Raw genomic sequence first — 13,963 nt, 5'->3', positions numbered from 1 at the left:
CAGTATGCAAACAGAGCACATTCCCAATTAGTAGTCTCCATGTGTGTGTTACTTCCAAAGGGCAAATCTTCAAAAATCACGACAAAGAAAAGAGACACAAATCAGTTGTGAGGGACCATATTTTATATAAAAATGTGAATGGAAATTAGGTCTTCAAGACACATTTATTGTAAGATCAGAAAGCTGTGTTTTGTCATCTGTTTTGATGGGGAAAACTAGTTTCAATAGGGAATTGAAAACAACTATTTGATGTAAACAATATATGCAAGTGGTGAGGAAATTATGCATAGCAATCAATGTAAATAAATTGCTCTGTAAACTGATAACAGGAAGCTAGAAATATTAAGGAAAACATATAGCAAATATTTTCTACATGTACTTGCAATAAAAAATAAATCATACTGATCACCTAGGTTCTCCTAAATTGCAATGCATAGTATCAAAAAAAATTTAAAAAGCTGTTTGGTGCAAGGTTTTTGTTTGGTTGTTGTTTTGTTGTTTGTTTTTGGTTTTTTTTAAAGTGACTTCAGGAGATCAGCCAAGAACATTGCTCCACTTGATAGCAACTGTCTTTTTTTGTCAATGATGCTTTGTTCATCTGGAAAAAAATGTTTAAGGTATACCTTATTTGGCAATTAGTTTTGGTAAAATCATCAGCTGGCTGAAAGGTGTACAGTTTCACCTTTGAATGGGATGTCATACACTATATACCTGCCCCAATCATGAATAGAAAGGGACAAACACACTTTTATGGTGTTATAGAAATATATGCCCTGAAGCCAGGGCTGTGTTTAAATTAGACAAAAATTCCTAGTATATAAAGCAGGGAGCACGTTAGCATGCTATATTTCATGTCAGGCTTATTTTATAATTTTCTGCATGGCTTTATTTCAATACCACTTTGTGAGTGAAAATCTTTACAGCTCAGTTTGGGCTGAAGTTTGTTCTGTGTAGTTTCCCACTTCACTGACATCCCAGTAGTAGCATTTCAAGCAATCTAATGAGAGTCTGCCTTACCAGTTTTTGGATGTAGGTCCATCCTAATATGTGCAGTTTTATTTTGGTATTGGACTAACATTGGAGGTCATTTAATGCTCTGCAGATTGCAAAACAGGAAGTAGAAAAATTCATTGTGAGTAGTATGTCAGGAAAAAATTAATAACAAAACAACAACAAAAACCCAAACAAAACCCAACAATGAAACAACAAAGCAAACAAACAAAAAAAAAAACTCTCAACAAACACATTCCTTTGGCTATGATGTTTTTTGATTATGTATATGGTTGTGGTGTATCTGACAAAGCAGAAGATTTTTCAGGAATGGTTTTTACACGGGAGAATAGTCCTGTTCTCTCTACTCCTGGTGACCAGCCCACTCCACAGCTTTGGCTTTGGGCCGTGGTACTTTGCATTGGCCACACAGCATCCATGGCCAAATGAGCCAGCTCGACGTGATGCACGAGTATTGTACCCCAAGTGCAAGGTGTGAGAAAGCGACCTCTGCTATTATCAGCAATGGAAGAGACATCGAGGAAAATCTGAGCTTGAATTGGAAAATTTTAGGGGAGAGAGATTTCCATGAAGTATTTTAAACAGCATGCCTCAACAGGAGGGCACACTTGTTGCTGCCACCTCCAAACAGATCTGTGAGCGCCTCGGGAAACTTCTTCCTTACGGGAAACTCCTCCCTGCGCCGCCCCAGTGCCCGGTTCAGCAGCGGCCGGACCGGCCCCGGCTCATGTGGGGCAGGCGGGGCGGGAGGCGGGCGGAGCGGAGCAGACCGGCCGGGCCGGGCCGTGCCGAGCGGGCCCAGAGCGCAGCGCCCGCGGAGGCTGCGCTGGGGCGGGAGCCGCGCTGCTCTCCGCGCCGGGCCCTGCATGCCCAGAGCCATGGCCGGGGAGCCGCTTTCCTTCCGCGCCTTCCTCGACGCCCGCCCCGCCGGCTGCGAGTACGGCTACGGGCACGGGGACGGGCTCCGGGCGCTGCGGGACCGCGAGTTCCCCCGGCTGCGAGGTACCGCGGGCGGGCCGGCCGGCCGGGGGCGGGCCGGGGGCGGGGAGGCCCGGGCCAGTCCCGGCTCGGATCGGCGTCGGGCGGGACGGAGCGCTCTGGTGTGACGGAGCGGCGGCAGGGGCGGGGACGCTGGCAGCGAGTGCTGGGCTCCGCTCGCTGCAGTGATTTCTGCGGCTCGGGGAGGAGACAAGGGGCAGCTCTCGCTCTCCTCCTTCTCCTCCCGATCGTCCCTGTCCTCCTCCCTCCGGCACAAATGCCTCAAAGGTGCCATGGATTCAGTAATAGGATTTCGATATGGATATGAAGAGGGGAGTTCGTAGGTGAAGGAGAGACATTATAATAGTACATCAACCCATTTCTAGTGAAAGCTTATAGTTAGACAGGTGTTTGTGAGCTACTTTTACTCTTATAGGTTACTATCCCCCCAGCATTAAACATCCTTGTGCATACTACTTCAAATATAATCGTGATGGTTATATGATTATATGACAGTAATTTGTCTGGTTTAAAGAAGTATCAATGCTTATTGTGATGGTGTTCGCAGGGGTCTTAGGATGAGAGAAGAGATGAGAATGTTGACTCCATGTTTCAGAAGGCCTGATTTATTATTTTATGATACACATTATATTACAACTATACTAAAAGAATAGAAGAAAGGATTTCATCAGAAGGCTAGCTAAGAATAGAAAAAGAAATGATAACAAAGGCTTGTGACTGATTGAGACAGTCCAAGACAGCTGGACTGTGATTCACCATTAATTAGAAACAACGACATAATCCACCTGTTGCATTCCACAGCAGCAGATAATCATTGTTTACTTTACTTTTGTTCCTGAGGCCTCTCAGCTTCTCAGGAGAAAAAATCCTATGGAAAGGATTTTTCATAAAACATGTCTGTGACAGTTTATGGTATTGGCACTTCAGAAATCTTACGACAAAAAGCCCCAGGTAGAGAGTGGAGTAACTAGCATCAGTTTGGATGCCCTATAACTGTTATTTAGGCCACTCTTTCTCTGGAGAGGTTTGTGTTGCTGCTCTTTTTATTTTTGTAATTTCACTGAATTTTGGTGACTGGATACAGGAGTGGGCTTTCTCATGCGCAGGTGTTTAGATTGAATGGGAGGTATACTTGGCTTCTAGAGGAATGTGAAAAAAACTTCAGCAGCACTTTAAAGAACTTGAAGATTTAGTAAGTCAGTGTCACAGTGTATTATTACACATAGTAGCTACATCAGTGAAAGTTTGAACACCAGAAGTTTCTTCTCCAAAATTTAGGCGTAAATTCTGAAAAGTGGCGATTTTGTTACTGAAATATTGTTTAGGCCTTTAAGCAGATGAGTTTTTAAAACTCCCAAGAATCAGGCTTGTTTCTCAGAGGCTCCCCAGCTTTGAAATAAAGTGTATCTGTTAATGAATAATGTCTGATGGGTTAGTCTAGTTCCCAAAGGGAGGTTACTGCAAAGGCAGAGCATTAGGAAATTTTCTCCATTTAAAAATGTTTTTGCTCATGTAGTCTTCTGAGTTCTGCAGCCTGCTGAAATAAGATGTAGATAACTTGGTATATTTCGAGAAAGAGATGAACAAATACAGGGTATAAAATAGAATCTTCAGTAATGTTAGCTAATTGAAACTACATAATCATGTGATCACCTATGTTAAGGTGACCTAGGTTGCAAATTCCTTCTGATTTCCCCCTTGGAATTTTAACGTGTTATCCAGTTAATGAATTGCCATCCATTCATCTTGCAAGCTTGTCGCCTCTGTGAGGAAACTAGGTGTCTGTGAGGAAATGTAACTGATTGCTGTGCATGCATGTGGTGTCCTGTCTGGGACTTCTTGTCTGAAAAACAGTGGCACGTCTCTGGTCAGGAACTGGTGCCTTCAAGTGATGCCAGCAGTGCTAAATGAAAGGTGCCCAGGGACAGGTTCCTAGACCAAGTGTCCCCTGCCTAACATGTCTCTTGGTCTCAAAGCTGACTAATTGTACTAGTCCAGGACAGACTCCAGGAGCTCAGGAGCTGGCTGACAGCAGAGCAGTGTGGACAAGAAGCATGCTGATTTTATTTATTTATTGTCCTCCTTTTATTTAGCTGTGTACTCCCACTTACCAAAGGCCTCAACACACTGATGTTGATGTAATGAAAAGTCTTCTAAAGCTCTCAATTTTGTTGTCTTGCAGAAAAAAGGCAAAGGGTGACTAATATACAGGTTGGTGGCAGCAATAGTAAATAAAGGAATATTCTCTGAGTGACTTACAAAAATTAGCATTTAGCTGCCCAAGCATTTTTAGTGGCCTGCCAGAACATGCAGGTTGTACGATGAGGCAGAAGTTTTACATCTCTGGTGGCCTTGGATCAACTCTTTGGCTAAGTCCTGATTGTACAAAAAGTGATTCACTTTATGAACTTCTACCTATTCATGGTATTGATCTCTGCTCTGTGTCTCCCTACTGCACAAAGGTGCTGTAGTTTTGTCCCTTCTAGTAAAGAGCCAATCTTAACTAGTTCCACTGGGCAAAAGAGAACATGTGCTATCTTAGGGAGTTAACAGGAATCATAGAATCATAGAGTGGTTTGGGTTGGAAGGGACCTTAAAGATCATCTAGTTCCAACCCCCTGCCATGGACAGGGATACCTTCCACTCGATCAGGTCACTCAAGGCCCCACCCAGGCTGGCCATGAACACCTCCAGGGATGGGGAGTCCACAACATCTCCAGGCAACCTGTTTCAGTCCCTCACTCCCCTTGTAGTAAAGAATTTCTTCCAAACAGCTAATCTAAACCTTCTCTCTTCCAGTTTGAATCCATTCCTCCTTGTTCTGTGAGTACATCCCCTCTCCACCTCTCCTGTAATCATCCTTTAGGTACTGGAAGGGGCTACAAGGTCTCCCTGGAGCCTTCTCTTCTCCAGGCTGAACAGCCTCACTCTCTCAGCCTGTGCCCTGTTTATTTGGGGCATACCTTAAACATCTTTTGGTCATTTTTTGGTTAAAAATCCAGATTTTGCTGCTCACATTTTGTGTGAACAGAATTTTTTGAGTCCCCTTCTAGATACCCATGAATTAAGCCTAATGTTTGATTTAGGAAGTGTCATCTTTTTATGAGCCTCATGTGGTAATAATTACCTCATGTGGTAGTAATTGCATATCAATGTATTCACTTTTTCTGATTACTAATATTTTGTGGCATCCACTAATGACATACTGTGCAAATGGTGTTCTCTGGGGGAGGCAGAAATCTTTTCTGTGTTACAGACCATTTCTTACATGGTGCTGGTGCTTCTGTCGTAGCTTTAGTATGAATAGCTGCACAGGTGCCTGTTGAGCAGAAGGTGCAACAGATGTCTGGAGGGAGCACCAGCTTAGCTACCAGGCATACTGTGAAGCCAGCATTTCTCAAAGGTGGTCCACCTGTGGTTGTATCATGTCTTGGGGAGTTTCATTCTTAGCTCCATCAGAAGGAAAGTAAGGTTCATTCTCAGTGTGTTGGGGATTTCCCCTTCAGGTTTTGTGAAGAGATAAAAAGAACTACTTTACTTCCTTAAATCAGCAGGGGTCTGTCTGTTTTGGCACAGAAGACTTACATTTTCCCTTTTAAGCCAAAGTTTATCTTCGCTTCTGTAATTCAAAGGCTGTTAGCTGATGACTAGAGCAGCCCTTTCTAAAAATATATGTGGAGTCTGTGAAACAGATCGCTGTTTCACAGGCAGCAGCGTATGTGCAATATGTGACCTTGACTTTAATCTTGTGAGCAGTATACCCTTATCTGCAGTGTAGGATTTTAAATTGTGCTTTAGAAACGGATAGAGAAATCAGCAGGAGTTTATAGGTTCTGTTGTTAAGTAATGGGGATGAATATGCTTCTGTGATGTTTATCAGAGCAAGGAAAATACCAGCTTCAGTTTGTATCATGGTTTTAAAAAAGAAAAAGCTGACATGTGATTTGGACACAGCATTTAATCACAAGATACCTTTCCATTTTAAGTTGTGTGCCAGTATTCTTGTCTAATATAGCTGTGGTAGTTGAGTGGGAGCTTTCCAAGAGCACTAAGCAGTGGATATCCATCCTCCAAATAAAAAAACAGGATGTAATAGGAATCAGGTAATTCTTTAAGGGATACTGGCTATTTGAAGGTTGTCTTTAGGTGAGCTTGAGATGGACTGTCCCATTAAATGTCAAATTGGTCACTGGCCTGTACTTCAACATCATGCCTTACCTTAATAGTATGAATATTTGTGATATGTATGATTACATACAACTAACAATAATAATGAAATTTGTCTGTTAAACAGAAAGGAAAGGCAGACTGAGCTTTGAGTAACAGAATTGGCCTTTGTGTCTTTGAGACTCCAATGATGTCCCATGAACTGGTCACCTGTATGAGGGCTTATTGTACTCTTCAGTTGAGAAACAGCTGGGTTTTGGATCTGACCTTACACAAAAATAGGTCTTTTTTACTCATATGGCTGGTAATTATTTGTATGGCGACTTTTCCTCTGAGTAAAAGAATGTGAAAAGCAGATCTCTGTGTGCTGCAGTTAAGTCCTCAGCAGCTCAGTTAGCAAAGTTCATCTCTGTCCTCTGAGAACAGAAAAGTCTGTTTTGTCACCTTTAGGGTAATCTAGGTTTTTTTGGGTGAACTTCAAAAGTAAGAAATGCATTCTGATGTGTCAACTCAGAGTAATTTTGTTGATAGGTAACTGGTGCTCACACTTTATGAAACTTGTGAAGATGAGTGGACTGTGAGCCTCGAGAGTCATGCTCACCTCTTGATTGCAAATGTAGGCTTGCCTTGTCAACCAGAAATTCTACCAGTCTTGTGCCTGAGGCTTTTTCTTTATTTTGGAAAAAAAAAAAGAACATCTTTTGCATCCTAAATTGACTTATTTTGGGGGGTTGGTTTGCTTGTTTGTTTTGTTTTGTTTTGCTTTTTGTAAGACCATTCTGTTCAATCTGGTAGCTATCTTCTATATGTGTTACTCTGCTGATTTCTTAACTAATAATAATTTTTATCTGTGGATGAATCTTTTCCTTTTAATCTCAGTTTTTTCTTATTCTTGAATACTAAGTAACTGAGTTTTCAGCAAACCTTTGAGTTCTTTGAGCAGTATTGGGCTTTGACCAAGGAGGCAAATTTGATCTTATTCTGTAAAAACCAGTTTGATAGTGACGGATAAGTTTATTTTAATTAAGTTTTGTTTGAAGACTATCGTAAACCAGAAACAAGGCCTGTGCCATTTTATGGTCAGGAGCAGTGCTTACTGTGAGTTCCCTGAAGCACACCCACCCATTGCTGGCCAGTGTTGAGACAGCATCTCCAGAAAGGACAAATTATTTCTCCCACATACAGATACTGGCATATGTTAATGTTAATCCAGTGCTTGCGTCTCCCACAGAAAGGCAGCAAAAGCAGTGTGTAGGGAAGGATGAGACTGCTTTTTGTTGTCTCACTGGAAGATCCCATGTAGCCTAGAAGAGATGCTAACTGTTCTGGAGAAAAAGTCTGAATTTCCTCATCTCTAGCTCATCCTGAACAGATAGAAAATCTTCTAAACCTTTCCATTTGATGTTTAAAGCTGAGAACTCCTCTTTCTACCACTGTTGAGGCCCTTTCGCTCTCCTCAGTGGCTGTGAGATCTCTGGTAACCTGCTCCTATTCTCTGTAGCCTCTCCACCAGAATATGATTTGATTTTGTGAAGTGCCTGTTTATTTTTATTTGGAGGGGAAAAGAAAGAAAAAAATTATCAAAGGAAGCTGCTGTTGGACAGTCTGAAATGCTAGAAGGCATCTGGGAAGATACATTCAGTGGGTGGAGAAGGTAATTGTGAAAAGAAGCTGTAGTATGGGAAGTGTAGCTGCAAAACTAATGAAATTTTTTTTGTAAAAATAAAAATATGTATGCTCATGTAAAGCCTTAACGCTTCGTGGTGATTTCAGGTCAGCCGCAATTATATACATTAGCTCTTATCTATAGAACTGCTATCAAAGAGGAAGCATGTGTTGAGCATAAAGCGTGTTTATTCCCAAATGCAGTAACAATATCTGTGTGTTAGTTTCAGATGTTTTCTTCTGCCTACACAGAAGTAACAAGTAGTGTTAAGGAATTCCTTATGTTGCATTTCAGGGTTCATAAGATGGTCTACTCTGTGCAGGACTGATCTTTCAGTTGCTGTTAATGATGGACATAGCTCTAAATGAAGAGTAGTCAATGATATTGTCGTTGTAATATTTCAGCATGGAAAACAGTTTCAGTTACTTTCAAGTTCAGTCAGTGGAAAAAAAAAGAAATGTGGAGCAGGAAAGGAAAGCCCCAAACTCTCTAAACTTGATACAGGTGACATGAATTCCAAATATTCAGTGGTATTTTAGAAATAAACAGTTAATCAGTTGGGAGTAGATTCTTTACAAGAATGAATAATCATATATAGACATGAGATTTTTTTAAAGTCAATATGTAGATGTGAAAAAATATTAGATTTGGGAAGATAATTTATGGAACTCCATAGATGCTGCAGGGTATCAGCCACCCATTTCCTAAAAAGTTGCACTTTTAATTAAAAGATACATTATCTTCTAAATTAATGCCTGTACAAGATGTATATTAATATTTGAAAGTATTGAAACAGGCAGATGTTCTACTTAGAAGAGCACAAGATACTTTTTATCTCTTACTTAAGAATTGGAAGAGCACCAGTGCCTTTTTCCTGCACAATCCCACATCAGTGGTGCTTTCTGCTGAAGGCACACAGTTTGTGTTAATTGGGAGTGGGGCTGCGGTGGAGCCTCGTCCCCAATGTGCTGCAGGACAGGTGAGCAGCACTGAAGGGACATGGAGTGCTGAGGTGTGCTGACCAATCACCAAAGGGTGCAGAGGGCACACAGGTGTAAGGCATGTAAGGTGAAGGGTATAAAAGGCTGGATTGAAGAATAATAAAGGGCTGCAGGTGCTCGGAGTCTTCTTTGGTGTTGCTTGTGGCTCTACTGTTTGTACCAGCACCTTTCTTCCTCTTGTTGCCTTTGCGTCCTCTTAAATTCTCCTGTTTGTCCTCTTGGATTGTTGTGATGTTGCTGTATGTGAGATGTGTATTGATTTCTTTTTAGCCTATTTCTATATGTTTCTGTGTGATCATGGATTTTTAATTTTTTCTTTTAGTGTTAAATATAAGATTATTAATTAAAGAGTGTGTTTATGTATGTTTCCAGCAGAAGTGATCTGCTTCTGGTGTTCCTGCACTTATACTGGAATTTCTTCTTCCAAATCAGAACCTGGAATCTGATGCCCTTGAAATTTCCATAAGATGTTAGGGTAGGAATTCCCATTTCTGCACTGCTTGTTAGAATTCAGGGGTGTTCCCTGTGTAAGGACAAACAGACAAATGGAGAGGTGAGAGGTCAGCTTTTGTTGATCAGCTTGATTCATTGCATGCCTGGGATCAGAGGAATGCTGCAGAGGCATTCCTTGGATGTGAAGACACTGTCATTGAATTTAGCAAAGCCATACTGCAGAACACTGCATAGTAAAAAGCGGTGATATGAGATTGATAAATGTGTAGACAGCCCAGTATGTTTGGAGAACGGGAAGCCAGTAGGATGCTTAACTCTGAGAGGATATTTAGGAAGTAGGAGGAGTGTCCAAATGCCTCAGGCTTTTTATAACTCGTGGTTCTTGGCCCAAGCCATCAATGCAGATCTTTTACTTTGTGTGACACTAAAATACTTTGAAGGTGGGGTTTTTGTTTTTTTGGTTTTTTTTTTTTTTGCTTACTGAACTTGAAAAGGGGACTGAAACAAAATAAAATTCTTTTTAGGAATATGTCAGCTTGGAGTTGGTATAATTATTTTCTCTTCTGAAGTTAATCATGCTATTAGTGTTACCACATCTGCATATTGAGAACCACTGACTGGTTTCTGTCACAATTAGGAAAAGGATGGTGTCAAGACTGAAGGTGTGGGACAGTGAGGTCAGAGTTACAGATAAACAGGTATAGTAGGGCAGGGAGGTGTAAAGACAGGCCACAAAGCATTTAAAAGTCAGACTTAATTAGTTTAATTGCTAGTGAGTCAAGTTGTTAGGCTCCTGCCATTATTTCTATCAGCCCAGATAGATCCTGTGCCTTTGTGCTCTTTGCCCCTTCACCTTCTGCTCTGCTGTAGAGAAGTGATGGTCTGTGAGATGCCTGCAGTGGGATGTGACCCCAGCTAGGCAGCTCTTGAGAGAGTGGCACGCAGGAAAGTGCAAAGTTGCTCTTTTTCCCCCCAGTATGTGAAATACATGTATTAAGCTGGGAGGCAAGGCTTACTCCTCCACAGTCTTTTATTTCTCCATCTTGCTTTCAGCATCGTCCTGACTCACTCACGGTTCCTTGTAGCAGCCACGGGAATACGGCTCTCACATGAGAAGTAAGAAACAGATCTTTCTGTGCTCCTTCAGATTAGTCCCTGGAGCACCAGGATCTAAAATGCTTTTAAAAGAAATCTAAGAGCATGACTGGACAGGGGTTTTCCTAAAAAAGAGAGATGTGATCACAAGGATGTGATATTTTGGTGACATCGTTAGCTGTGAGGGATGATTATACAACTAAGCTTATTTCTTCTGCCAATGTGCAGAATAATGTTCCAAATTAAAATTTGGAAAGATGACAGGAAGCTTATTTGAAGAAATATTCATTAATTAAATTAATGGTGTGTGAATTAATTTCATTACTGCACAATTAAACACCAAATATCACTGTGTGTACCCCTTTTCAAACTTATGAATGGGTCAGGTGAAGTTACACAGTCATCAGAAAATTTCTCCTCTAATTTCTTCCGGAGGAAGAAATTGAAGCCCAAGATTTTTCAAATGTTTATGTTCATGTCACACAGCACATTAAAGATGTCATAATTCAGTAATTTGGAACTGATGATATCAGCAACGGGTTCCAGCATATGTTGCCTTTCATTAGAAAAAAAGGAAGAAAAAAACTTTGTACTGCTGTTGAGTAAAATACTCTCTTCATCTGCTGTGCCATACATTTCCCAATTTATTGAGGAGTATAGCTTATTAAATGTGTTTCTGAGTTGCATTTTTATTATTTGTATGCCTGCCTATAATTTATTTTAATGTTAAACAGTTAGAATTGTCTAAAAACAAAATGTTACTTGGCTGCTCTGGCAGAATGCAACTTTCTTTAAATCTGTCATCATCTTTGATTCATCACACACTAGGAAAGTATTTCTTATATATTTAATCAATTTAGGCGTGTGTAAGCCCAGTGAGCAGAGTGGCATTTCTTTTCATAATACCTTCCCCAGTCTCAGCTGTGATGGACAATTTGCTTTGATAATGCACCTTGCCTTCTCATGAGACTGGATAAAAAAAGCTAAATGAAAGTGGATACCTAGCAAGAATTCCCTACCTAGCAGACTGAATGGCCCAAAATGAAAGACTGCATGAAAAAGAAGCTTTTACCATCCACAGACATGTTGCTTTCTCCTCCCCACACACAAACTTGCTGGTAATGCCTAGCTGGGAAGCTCACCAAACTAATGTTCAGACAAAACTGTATGTAGTTGTTGGTCATAGAGTTTGTGTTCACAACAAATGAAGTGTTTGATGAATGAGTTAATTCCCGAAGAATTGGAATTGGCTGCTCAGGGAGGTGGCAGAGTCACCATCCTTGGAGGTGTTGAAGAAATGACAGGATTGTGGCACAGTGCTGTGCTTTAGTTCACAAAGTGGGGATTGGTCACAGTTTGGAGTCAATGATCTTGGATGTCTTTTCCAACCTTAAAAATTCTACGGTTCTTTGATATCATGGAAGGTTGTCATGAAGTGTAGCAATATGATAATGTTCCTGTTCTTACTTCCTTAACATGGATATTTAGTGGCAGGTACAATGCTGCCAAGACAGCCTGATATCACAAATGCAGGAGGATTCTTTGCCCTTCTAAAAAGGAGATTATTTAATACCACTATAAGTGCATGAAAATATGTGTCATTTAAATTCATCAGAAGTGACTTGGATGACTTGGACTACATAAGAAATAAACTAAAAACCATGTGAGCTATGATTTGGGTAGCATGAAATTGCATGCAAGAGACATTAAAATGCAAAAATAACCTTTAAGGGATAACTCAGAAGGTGTACTTTTAAGAGAGACTAAGTAAATAAGTGTGTGACACCTCTGAACTACACTGCAGCTCACTTTTTCTGGGGACAGAGCAGCCCATGTGATTGGGACCCACAAACTCCTTTCCATTTAGTTTTTTCCATTTCTGGTGTGACTGAGGTGCATGTCCCTGACAGATTATTTTCTGGTAATGAAATGAAGCCCTCTTTTTACAAGTCGTTACTGTTTTAGTCAACATATCTTCTGTGACTTGTCTTAGTATCACTCCAAACTCACCAAGATCAGAAATACAGAAGGGAGAAAACTGTGACAGTTGTAAAAGGAAAATCACTTTCTGTATATATTAAATATCCCCAAATCCAATCTTAAATTGCAAAGCTGGAGTCTTGGTGAGAATCAGTCTCCCTTCCCTTCCCTTCCCTTCCCTTCCCTTCCCTTCCCTTCCCTTCCCTTCCCTTCCCTTCCCTTCCCTTCCCTTCCCTTCCCTTCCCTTCCCTTCCCTTCCCTTCCCTTCCCTTCCCTTCCCTTCCCTTCCCTTCCCTTCCCTTCCCTTCCCTTCCCTTCCCTTCCCTTCCCTTCCCTTCCCTTCCCTTCCCTTCCCTTCCCTTCCCCGTTGTTTTTGATATAGGTCTTCTTGAAACCACAGCCATAAATCTGAGGGGTTTTTGATAAATGAGTTGTGGATTTCAGTAAAGCTATTCAAAATTCATGCTCAGGTGAAACTCTCTAAACTGGAATTTTATTAAAAAGTCATAGCACCAGCAGCTTTATCTGTCCTTTGTCCTTCAGGGTCACTTTCAGAGTAATAGGTTAACTTGTCTAATGATCAGAACATTAATGATTTGTTTTTCCTCTGCAGAAAGAGAAAAGGTTCTGATTTTGGGTTACATGGAAATTTAGCTTTTCATCAATTAGAACAGCAGCTGTTGATGTACTCAAACATAGCTAATGGCTCTACAGCATGGAGGAGACTACCATGCATTGAAGTGGTTCTCCTGTAACAGAACACTGCAACTGTAATTCCAACATAAAGAAAGTCTATTCCTTGGGAAGCACCTTTTTTCTTTCAGATACTAACAATTAGGATTTGTTGCTGTTAAATATTTTCCTTCAAAAGGGTTGATCAAGAGTTTGAGTCACTACAGTTACATTCCTCCAAGCCTCTGTAAAGACCCTGAGCTGAAGAAAGGGGTAGGGCATGAAGAAGAGGGAACGGGGCAGATGTCTTGGTCAAAAAATAAGTTTTAAAATATTCATTATTCCTGTCACAAAGAGCTGTGTCAATAGTAAGTTCAAAAGCTTATTTTAAAGTTGAACTTTAAACTTTCCATCCTTTATTTCTGTAGAGGCCTAAGCATATTTGTTTGGAAAATAGAATTTAAACTGATCTTCAGTCATGAACTATGGATTGGAAAGAAACCAAACGTCTGTGAATGAGTGAGAAAGTCATGATGGGATTGTTAGGAGCTGCCTCATGTTGAGGCTTGGTGAAGCTCATCTGCAGAGCACAGGAAGCATCACAGCACCACAGGGCTGTGGAACCAGGGCTGCCTTCCAGGGAGCACTGACATGGCCCCAGCTTCTGCTGATCCACTGGGAGAGACTGGAGGACAGGAGAGAAACCCTTCATGTGGCACTGAGGGCAGCCTCCTTGAGATGTAGGCTGCATAAAAATAAATCATCCCTCCATTCCTTGTTTTTCAATATCATCTTGCCCAGAGGATGCCCAGTGTAAAATGCTCTCTAGGGACTGAAGCCATCTACTTCTCTCTCTTACAACTCATCCTCTTGGTTGTCCTTAGAAGCTTGTAATAGTATGAGGTTGAGTACTTCATGA

General features: G+C 41.1%; 1 protein-coding gene across 4 annotated transcripts in view; it reads left to right on the top strand.

Moving 5' to 3' along the window:
* Positions 1-1,796: 1,796 nt before the first annotated feature.
* The window catches only part of MOCOS (molybdenum cofactor sulfurase), a 208,428-nt gene continuing 196,261 nt past the window's right edge, over positions 1,797-13,963 (top strand). For all 4 annotated transcript variants that reach the window (XR_009419401.1, XR_009419395.1, XM_059481952.1 and 1 more), the window contains exon 1: positions 1,797-2,013. Coding sequence is in view for 2 of the 4 variants with exons in the window: in XM_059481952.1 (XP_059337935.1) it covers positions 1,878-2,013 (136 nt within the window). In the remaining 2 variants the exon portion in view is untranslated. The remainder of the gene's footprint in view (positions 2,014-13,963) is intronic.

Source organism: Ammospiza nelsoni, chromosome 1, assembly GCF_027579445.1.
Source record: "Ammospiza nelsoni isolate bAmmNel1 chromosome 1, bAmmNel1.pri, whole genome shotgun sequence".
NCBI classification, from domain to species: Eukaryota; Metazoa; Chordata; class Aves; order Passeriformes; family Passerellidae; genus Ammospiza; species Ammospiza nelsoni.
Note: the sequence above shows the minus strand (reverse complement) of the source record. Positions and strands in the feature narration are given on the sequence as shown.